Below are 10,066 nucleotides of genomic sequence, written 5' to 3'. Positions count from 1 at the left end.
AGCTTACAGCATTATCATACTCAAGTCTATTTAGAGGAGAACAGCTCACACAAAAGAGACGTTCAGATGGCCATCACATTTATGTAAACAGCTGGGAAGCTGCTATGCATTAATAGTTTAACCCTGTGAAACTGCCTTCATGTGGCTTGTATTGAAAGTTACCACCACATCGTAAGTGGTGATAGAGCAAACAGTGCCATAGAGCAGCCACATTCTCACTTACCATCTCTTCCCCTTGAGACAGGACTGTACGGAAGAGTGCTATATTCCCCATTCCCCTTTTTCTTTCTTTCTTTTCTCCCCACCCTCCACCTCTATTGCTTTGGGTGTTTTATCTCGCTTACCTCTTTGGTTTTGCTGAGTCCTAGCCACAGCTTCAACCTTTTCACCAAAAACTCAATCATCTCGTAATCCTGAGGCTCAATAGCTGGATGGTAGATCTCGGAATGGACAGTACGGTAACTGTTAAGGACAGCGGCACAAAGGAAGCTCTGCACCATCCAGAGCACGCCAGCTCCAAAGCTTAGGATGTATGCTGTCCCCAGGATAGGGGAAACCTGCATCAAAGACTGGAGGAAAGTGATCTTCCCACAGAGAGTGGAAAGCAGAGCTGAAAAGGCGCACGGGAGTGTCCTGAACTCTTCCACAGTTGAAGAGAAGGCCTGAACAATGAAGAAGAAAAGAAAAAGGTTGTGGAGGTTTTATATATATATATATATATATAATATCTATATCTATACATCTATAAAATAGGTAGGATCAGTGTTTCTCCTCCTCCTCCTGTCTTGAGGTGGGTAGGAGAAACCTTAGAATAGCATGCATCATTTCCCCATGCACTGACTTCTCATTCTCATTCTCCCTCACCCCATTCTTTTTATAACCTACTAAACAGCCACACTTGGCCCAGATGAGAAGGAAGAAGAGGAAGATGAGTTTGATAGCCACTAGCTCCCTCAAGGCATGCTGGAAGGTTTTCCCAAACACAGACCATCTCCGGACAAAGCGCAGCTGTTGCACCATCTAGAAAGAAAAAGAAGCTAGTTCAGAGACTTGCCTCTTTGAAGGGAAGAAGCCATTGAGGACACTTTCTCTGTCCCCTTATCACAGGAAGAGAGCCAAGGAATATTATCGCAAGGCTACATCAAGATAACAAACAGCAGCCATCATCACAACCATAAGCATCTGTAAAGGGAAGAAGCTGTAATGCTTGGTGTCACAGTCCAATAAATGAGAACCTCAAAGGGAAGATTCTCAAAACTAGAGAAGTCGTTTTAGCTAATAAGGCCTGGCTGTTGGGTTGGAATATAAACGTTGAGTGTCACATCAGTGATAGGAGTGAAAATATTGTGGGTACAGCCACCTGAGTTTCTTGTATATGTGAAGGACCTAAGGGAGTTGGCTGCTTCAATTTAAGGACATAAAGGCTTCTTTGGGACAAACAGCAATACTGTTTGTTGGAAATTCCCACCCACGAAAATTCTCAGCTCCCCTACTGTCTTTCCTGCTGACTTCACAGCCGAAGCTTTGGGCAGCCTTTATTTATCTGCTCTGTGTGTTCCTTCATTGTTCATTAAGGAAACAAGAGGCAGCAACAAAGCTCTAATTCGAATACATCCAAGCTTGGATGGAGCAGATGGGTCTCCCTGTGCAGATTCATTAGACAGCACATGGAAAGGAATGGCACCAAGATTATCCCTCGGTAGCAGCTTCAATGACAATTATAAGGTCATTACAGCATCATTTAAGAGGCACGTTAACAAGAACCTATGCATCATTGTGATTGTTAATAGATCTGGCTCGGTGCTTTCCAAAACAGACATTTTGCTATGCACGAAGGGGACCATTTTAATAAATCTTTTATAAGAGATGGAAGATGTATTCTGAAATTGTTAACCAAGTGGTTGTGGCCAAGAGGAGAGAAGGATGTGTCACAGTGAATGGAAAATACATGGTCATGCTTGCTCAGGTGTCAAAATTCAAACAAAGGCTGCAATCAGTGGCACTGTTTGTGGGTGGCCTCTGGGGCCCAATTCTCAGCTCTCTGCAGTGAGTTTTATATCTCCTTTTCCCTTTCCCTGTTTTATTTATTTATTAATTAACAATATTTTTACTTTGCTTGCAGGGAGGCATCCATGCCTATAAATTGTTATGTGCTAATTTGTGTTAATCTGTATCTGAAATCTTTTAAGTACCTCGCAATGTTCCTGGCTACCATCCTGGAAAGTTATTTCCGGGATTGTCCTGCTGACTTAAAAAGGGACAACATTAGGCTCTACATTTCAGGACTGCAGCCAGAGTTTCCAACCAGTCTGTCTGGTTTGGTGGAGAAAATTAACCATTTCGTCTATCTATATAAAGCCAACTCCCAACTTTCCATTTCGCATTATGAGGAAACAGAACCCAAAGTGGAGCTATGTAGTGAACGAGCAGATTCAATTCTCAATAAGCAGGAACAGCTTAATTCCCATATTAAAACCAGTTGGGGGGGTCCCTCCCACATATTTAGAAATAAAGAAATTGGTTGTATTTAGTTTTGCAGTAGCAGGTCTGATAGAACAGTGTGTTGTTGCCTTAGATTGCTATTAACAGTTTGTGTCTATGCACACTGTCCCTAAACTCTGGGAGAAATAAAGAGGACAGTCACGTCATACACATCATCTTCTTCACCAGCTTCACCAAATTCTGGTTCATTTCCAGGCTATGTTCAAAGTGCTGGTCATTAACCTTTGACTTTTTGTTAATGGGAACACATAACTGGGTCTCTCTATTGTCACATCTCGGCCATGGAACAGCCTGCTCTAGAATATTGATTGGCTTCCTCCCAGATAGCATTTCATTCCAAACTAAACTAACTTTGGCTGGCTGGCTGTTTTATGGTGTTTTCTGCCTGACTTCCGCCTAAAAAAACATTTTATTCATATTATTATCATTTATTAAAGATAATAATAATAATATAAGATACATAAAACAAGCATAAAATCTACAGGCAACCCCCATTTGTGTGGGGATTGTGTTCCAGGTCATCATGTGCAATGAAGGAATGCACATACGCCAATCCCAGCTTCTGTTTGGATCCCAGAATGTGCTGTTATTGGCCTGGCCCTCTGGTGCGAGTTCAGAGCACTGGACCAAAAGATGTTCGCTCTGGTGCAAGCCAGCTCTGGCACGACCCTGCTGATAAGCACCAGATCGGAAGGAGCACCGCCCCTCCTGACATCCCAATTTGGGGCACAAAAATGTTGGAGGGTATGCATTCATGTGTGTGCCAGATGGAGATGGCCTTGGGAAGATTTCTGTTCCCCCTCTGCTCTTCCTCACCTTCAGCATGGTGATTGTCAGCAGCAGGGCGCAGAGGATGGCTTCTATGCGAGCCAGCACTGCCACTTCGTAAAAGCTGGTGAAAGCCTGACGGTGCTTCTGGGAATGCAGCAAGCGTTCCTTTGCTAAATGGTTGTTGGTGAAGTGCAAGGCAGCAACAGTGATGGAAATCAGGGCCAGGAGCAGCCGGAAGCGACTGTGGTTCTGCCACGGGCATGGCGCCTTTTCTGGAGGTGTGAAGGACAGCTTTGGTAGGACAAAAGCTCCACTGAAGAGAAGCAGGCATATCTGCAGCAGAGAAGGAAAAGCCACAGGTGGTTTTTTCCTAAATTGTTGGATTCCTTGCCTCCAGATAAGCCGGAGGTTGCTGTCATGGCCCAAAGCGACTGGATCCAGTATAGTAATACATCTTTGAATCCTAACAAGGTTAGTGCCAGGCTATCTGAGATACCACCTCCTCCCATATGAACCTACCCATAAGATTTTTATCTTTTTCCGAGACCCGTTTTTATGCCTAAAGTGACTGAGGAATCCCATTTTTTGCCATCTTAAAGAGAAGGTTGGCGTCCGTCAGGTATGATTTGTAGGACACCTATAGAATATATTAGGTATTTGTTTAGAACAGTTTCCCAAACCTGGAGCTCCAGCTCCTTTTGGACTACAGTTCCCACCAACCCTGACCACTGGTCCTGCTAGCTAGGGATGATGGGAGTTGTAGTCCAAAAACAGCTGGGGACCCAAGTTTGGGAAACACTAGTTTGGAAGGTATTGAAGGCCCGGTTCTATGAGTATGTGTGACATAGTAGTCAATGTGATATACTAGGGTTGGGGAGATTTAAGTTCAAATAATTGCTCAGCAGTAAAGCTCACTAGGTGATCTCTCTCAACCTAACCTACCTCACAGGGTCATTGTGGGAGGAAGAAACCTTGTTGACTGCCCCAACCTCCTTGAAGGAAGGAGATAATATAAATGTAATAAATATATTATAATAAATAAATAGCGACCCCAAGCCTACAGGAGAGGAAGATGTGATGTGTATGTACTTTTGCCACACCACACTGCCTACTGAGTTCCCTTGCGCAAAGAAGTAGCCCCAGAGTGCGCTTTTCAATGCAAGATACCTACCATCATGACAAGGCGAAGGTCCACATTGTCACCTGACTTTAACAATGGGAAGGGGAATATGGACATTGAAGCAATTGCCGGCCTGTCTGACAGAAACTCAAACAGGAGCATCACAGTCACATACAGATTGACATCAGCATTGTACTGAGTGAACTCGACAAGTAGAGCTTTAGTCCTGTCATGAAAAGGAAGCAGAGGAGAGAGATCTATGAATATCAAGTTGAGGAACAAGCTATATATGTTTTTTTGCTAACAGGTAAAGATTGGATTTTGGAATATGGCGATATAAAATTGGTTAGATTCCCCTCCCCCGAAGGGTTTTGACAGACGGGGTCTGGAAACTGAGAGGGAGAGGTACATTTTCCCTGACCGCCACCATCCCAAAGGGAAGATGACAGTATAAACAGTAACATCAGGCATGCTACATATCACACTACTTTACACTTAGGACACATCCACATGACACATTTGATCCAGTTTCAGACCTGGTTAAGTGTCATGGCTTTCACTTGAGTCCTGAGAACAAGCTAACAACCTCCTTCCCTTGCAAAGGAAGAGCAAAAGCCCCACAGGGAACTGATTTTGTTTGTACTGGAAGACTTGAGTTTCAGACAAAAACAAAAGTCTTGGGCAGCTTGCCTTTTGTGAGCCCAGTTGCTTGCTTGTAGGTCATGCAATATCCTCTGAGCTTCTGCAGAGGTGTTCCCAAGCTCCTTTGCGCAGCCATCATTCGCATGGTAAAATCCTGCATGACCCCAGATCCAAAACCTGCCGACAGAGCCACATTGAAGGAACATGAATTTAACAGTGTCAGAATGCCTTGGGAGCAATGTAAGCCTCCTCTCTTTTCTCCTGTGGCCTTTTCTAATTCCCTTGGAACATCTTCTACCACATTCTTGCTCTTGGAACAAACAGTCAATCCAAGCTAAAGTATAGTCAAACTGCAAAGCAATGATCTGACCACATGACGAAGTTAGTGTAATGGGTGTTTTTTAAAAAAAACATATCTTTGCAAGCAAAGCTTTGGTCATAACTAATGATTAATTATTTAATTTCAATACCACTTAACATATTAAAGAATGTCTCTAAGCAGTGTACAGGAAACTGAAGCAACAACGGACAACTTAAAAGACTGCAAAAACACACAGTTACATATCAAAATGCTACATTAATACAAAGTTGCAAATACATAAAAACCAATATCAAGTCATTTTCCTTCTGACACACCCTCTCTCTCAGCCTCCAGGTTCTCAGTCCAACAAACTCAGCCCACCCACAAAAGTCTCACAGTGAGAAGAATTCCTGGAAACAGTGGACATTACCCTAGTCTCTCACTCTAGACTTGCTTTTCATGGGCAGGCCCAAGATGCATAGTACGTCCTCAGGCTGTGTCCCATTCAGTTGCCCTCTCCACACCCAGGTCCAGGTCCAAGAGGTTTTGTTGTTTCCTTGGGGGTCCAAAGGATGGGAAAGGGGACCCCCTCCACCCGCAGCTCTTTCTTCACCCTCTGTCTCTCCTCCTCCTCAATCTTCTTAGATGATGACTGCCCAATCCACAGAGACATCTACATGTGACATTGGCATTCACACAACTGGTTCAACCTATGGCAGCCTGTCTGGGCATCAGCACAGATAGATTGAAAGCTGCCACATGCTGATAGGGGTTGTGAGAATGGGTCTTCAGAAGAGAAATAAGGAACCACAAGGGAGAAACCCAGAGGTAAGCATCCCTACATCAATTCATACCTAATAGAAGTGTGCTCAGTTGTTGCAGGGCATGCGTTTTTATTTGCATCCCTAGGAGCTTCTGATCTGGACCCAGACAAGTGGCACAGAGGACAGGGGCGGCTGGCAGTACTGAAGTGGTATATCTGAGATGCAATTCCAGGCCGGGGAAGTCCTAGGAAGCACAGAAAAATGTACAGGTAAAGCTTTTTTATTATTTTAAAGAATCTCAGATGCCACTTGCTAGATTTTATGCCTTTCAATATGCACAAGTAATTTTGTATATACTCACACTCTCCCATCTTGGTAAACCAACCTATATTCGCCCTATTTCTCCTATAAAAACCCCAGGCATATGTTTAGGGGTTACTTCAGGGGTTGACAAGGTTTAACTTGCCTGGGCCGGTTCACTCCAGCAGAGATCCCTCCATGGGCCGGATTGCATGTGAGCGTGAGTGCGCGTGCCCGTGATTTCTGGCGCCTGCACAGATGCAATTTCCAGTGCCACGGAAGCGAGTCCCTGCACTGCGCTGGTTTAGCACAGCGTGTGGGGACTCACCAAGCAGGTGGCTCGATTTGGGGGCAGCTCGTAGGCCAGTTAAACGACCCCCATGGGCCGCTTGTGGCCCATGGGCCTTAGGTTGCCTATCCCTGGGTTACCTTATTGCAGTCCCACAAAAGTCCCTCCCACTAATTCAGGTTGAATGTACATGTCACCTTGGGGCTTCTCTCAGATTTGGGTTACATTTCCTCCCCCCCCCCCATCCCAGCTCACTTTCATTTTTGTAGGGCGAATGTTCCCCAATTTCCTCTTTTCATTGTTTGTCAAATGTTCCCATTAAATCAAGCCTGACTATGTTAGCTCTTCTGAAGTCTCAACACTGTCTGACATTTTAAAAAAGCAACTTTGTTCCTTTGTTTGTTCATTGTTTTCTTCTTTTGGCCAGACACAATCTCTTACTGCCTGTTTGTCACTTTACCACCCAAGAGAAAAAGGTGATTGCAGAGGAATTCACACCTAGATCCATCATTTGGCTTGTAGTGGAGCTTTGTAGCTGCAGCTGAGGCACTCCTACTATTGTCAGCTTTGTGTTGCCATAAAGGTATTTCAGTAGCACTTTGTCAATCCATTCCAATGTGTCGGAGTAGCTACAAAATAAGCAAAAGGAGAGAAAAAGGACCAGTGCAAATCTTCAACCAAGTGGCCGGTTTTTAAAGCAAATCACAGTAAACAATCCCTTTGCAATCCTAGAATTCTCTGACAATGAAATCCATCCCTGCTACAAAAATGCGGGTGAGACGAAATAAACTGTTTGATTGCAACTAAACACGTGCTGGAAAGTTGTTATATAGGAAAGAAAATTTCTTGCCACCCCTGTATGATGATTTCACCCATCAATGGACTAAGGAATCCATCTGTGGCTGCAGCCAGCCAGTTCCAGTTTGCCTTTACAAGGAGGTATCTGCCACAGGGACGCGGGTGGCGCTGTGGGTTAAACCACAGAGCCGAGGACTTGCCGACCAGAATGTTGGTGGTTCGAATCCCCACAACTGGGTGAGCTTCCATTGCTCGGTCCCAGCTCCTGCCAACCTAGCAGTTTGAAAGCACGTCAGAGTGCAAGTAGATAAATTGGTACTGCTCCGGCAGGAAGGTAAATGGCGTTTCCATGCACTGCTCTGGTTTCGCCAGAAGCGGTTTAGTCATGCTGGCCACATGACCTGGAAGCAGTACGCCGGCTCCCTTGGCCAATAAAGCAAGATGAGTGCCGCAACCCCAGAGTCATCTGCGACTGGACCTAATGGTCAGGGGTCCCTTTACCATTACCTATCTGCCACAGGACCCAGAGGAACACTGAGAGCAACCTGTGGACTCTCACTTGGCCTTCAACCCTCAGGGATTTGAGGCTGCTCTGGTCTCTTAAAGTCTTAACATGAACAAGGCTCAGGGTGAAAAAACTAGGGCAGGAGTCACTTAATTAACACTGTCCATGGAAGCCATGTGCAAGGGAATTTCCCCCATGCCCCACAAAACTGGCCCAGGAGGATGTCAGAAGAACCTCCAGAACAACACACAGCCGGGGTAGAGGGGTGATCATTCTGAAACGCTTGCATGGACAATGTTCAATAGAGTGTGACATTAAATTTCCAGATGAATAATGTTAGTTTTTGGGTGCCACCCAATGATTTTACTGCAACAGACTAGTACAGCATCCTTCCAGTCAAGAATTCAGTGACCATTCCTTGCTGGAGGCCTTTAAGCACTTGCTGGGTAGAAATCTCTTGGGGATCCTCTATCTTCCCAAACGGAGCAAGGTTTGGACTAGCCAGCCTGACAAGGCCACCTCAGCTCTTATGATCCTATGACTGCAAGAAGATGGAAGTGCTGCATTGTTTTTCTATTTTATCTCAGCTTGCAGGATGCATTTACAGCAGGGGTTTGTGTGTGTGTGAGGGGGGGGGGGAGTTAATAGCACTTTTACAATTTGAAGAACTTTAAAAAAATGTAAGGTGCTTTGTGTTAGAATGCCTTCAAGCACTTGGGGGGGGGGGGACAGCACACACTACAGTACAACAACTGCTCTAGTGTGAATATACTGTATGTAGCATCTGGCAACAATGACTGACACAGACAGAAATCTGGCAAGATGGACAAGCAGTTGGGCCACGTCTGATTGTATTTGCAGCTTTGTTCAAAGACAACTTACTTGTTCTTTGACACATTTGACTATTTGGTCATGTGGCGTCTTCCTGAAATATAATTTTTATTATATTTCTCTAGAGATGGTGAGCTGCCTCCTCTGTCCATGTCCCCTCTCTCTCTCTGGAGAGCTCACCTGCACACAGAAGTGAAGTTCAGTCCTTTGTCGTTTGTCACAGAGATGGCCTGTTTGACAGCAGCATGCAGGAGGTGGACGTTGTTGTCATGGAAGCATCTCTGGTAATTGATGGTCAGCACAACCAGAAAGAACAGCATATGAGTGAGGCAGTTCTGGAGAGGAGGAGGAGGTGGGAGAAGAAAGCAACGAAAGTGATGGAGCATGAACAGGGATGTCAAGTACTGCCAATAAGAGAGTGATCAAAAACCAGACTGCAAGAAGGTGAAAACCCCAGAAATCGCTAATGTGCATTTATTATTTAATTGAAACATAGAAAGATGTAATGCTTTCCTACTACCTAACACTACCATTGAGTGACAAAAACAAAAAAATTAAGGTTGCATTACTATTTATTATTATTTATTTAAAACACTTTTATGCCACCCTTAAATTCGATTTCCGTGTTGTTTAAAGTACAAAACAATATTGGTCAGATCAGTTCAAATCCAGCCCGGCAGAAATTATCCATAGAATGGAATATCCTATCCTATAAAACCAGTCCAGAACAGCAGCAGGATAACTAACTTCCCTGAAGCCCTGGTCCAGCCATATGAACTTGTCCCTGCGCAAGACAAGTCGCTAATGTTTAGGTCAAAGCCACAATCTTATTGGATGAACGTTTTGAAGAGAGTTGAAGGTGCTGCACATCAAAGCAGCCTTTGCCAGCCTGCTGCCCTCCAGATGTTTGCGGCTACAAACTCCCACCAGCCCTAACCAGCATCCCTGTGTAATGCCAGGGCTAGTGGGAGTTGTAGTTCAAAACATGAGAGGCACAAATACAAGATGGGCGACACCTGGCTTGAGAGCAGTACATGTGAAAAGGATCTAGGAGTCTTGGTTGACCACAAACTTGACATGAGCCAACAGTGTGACGTGGCAGCTAAAAAAGCCAATGCAATTCTGGGCTGCATCAATAGGAGTATAGCATCTAGATCAAGGGAAGTAATAGTGCCACTGTATTCTGCTCTGGTCAGACCTCACCTGGAGTACTGTGTTCAGTTCTGGGCACCACAGTTCAAGA

General features: G+C 44.7%; 1 protein-coding gene across 2 annotated transcripts in view; it reads right to left on the bottom strand.

The window, feature by feature from the left end:
• LOC310699373 (polycystin-1-like) overlaps positions 1 to 10,066 on the bottom strand; it is a 77,586-nt gene that overhangs the window by 1,553 nt on the left and 65,967 nt on the right. For both annotated transcript variants that reach the window (XM_083487082.1, XM_083487083.1), the window contains exons 39-46: positions 9,004 to 9,158; positions 7,188 to 7,318; positions 6,191 to 6,344; positions 5,084 to 5,212; positions 4,445 to 4,619; positions 3,319 to 3,606; positions 886 to 1,020; positions 345 to 662 (exon numbers count right to left, since the gene is read on the bottom strand). In XM_083487082.1, coding sequence (XP_083343208.1) covers positions 345 to 662; positions 886 to 1,020; positions 3,319 to 3,606; positions 4,445 to 4,619; positions 5,084 to 5,212; positions 6,191 to 6,344; positions 7,188 to 7,318; positions 9,004 to 9,158 — 1,485 coding nt within the window. The remainder of the gene's footprint in view (positions 1 to 344; positions 663 to 885; positions 1,021 to 3,318; positions 3,607 to 4,444; positions 4,620 to 5,083; positions 5,213 to 6,190; positions 6,345 to 7,187; positions 7,319 to 9,003; positions 9,159 to 10,066) is intronic.

Source organism: Podarcis liolepis (genome assembly GCF_965112155.1).
Source record: "Podarcis liolepis genome assembly, chromosome: 2".
Taxonomy (NCBI): domain Eukaryota; kingdom Metazoa; phylum Chordata; class Lepidosauria; order Squamata; family Lacertidae; genus Podarcis; species Podarcis liolepis.
This window is presented reverse-complemented; position numbering and strand designations above follow the sequence as displayed.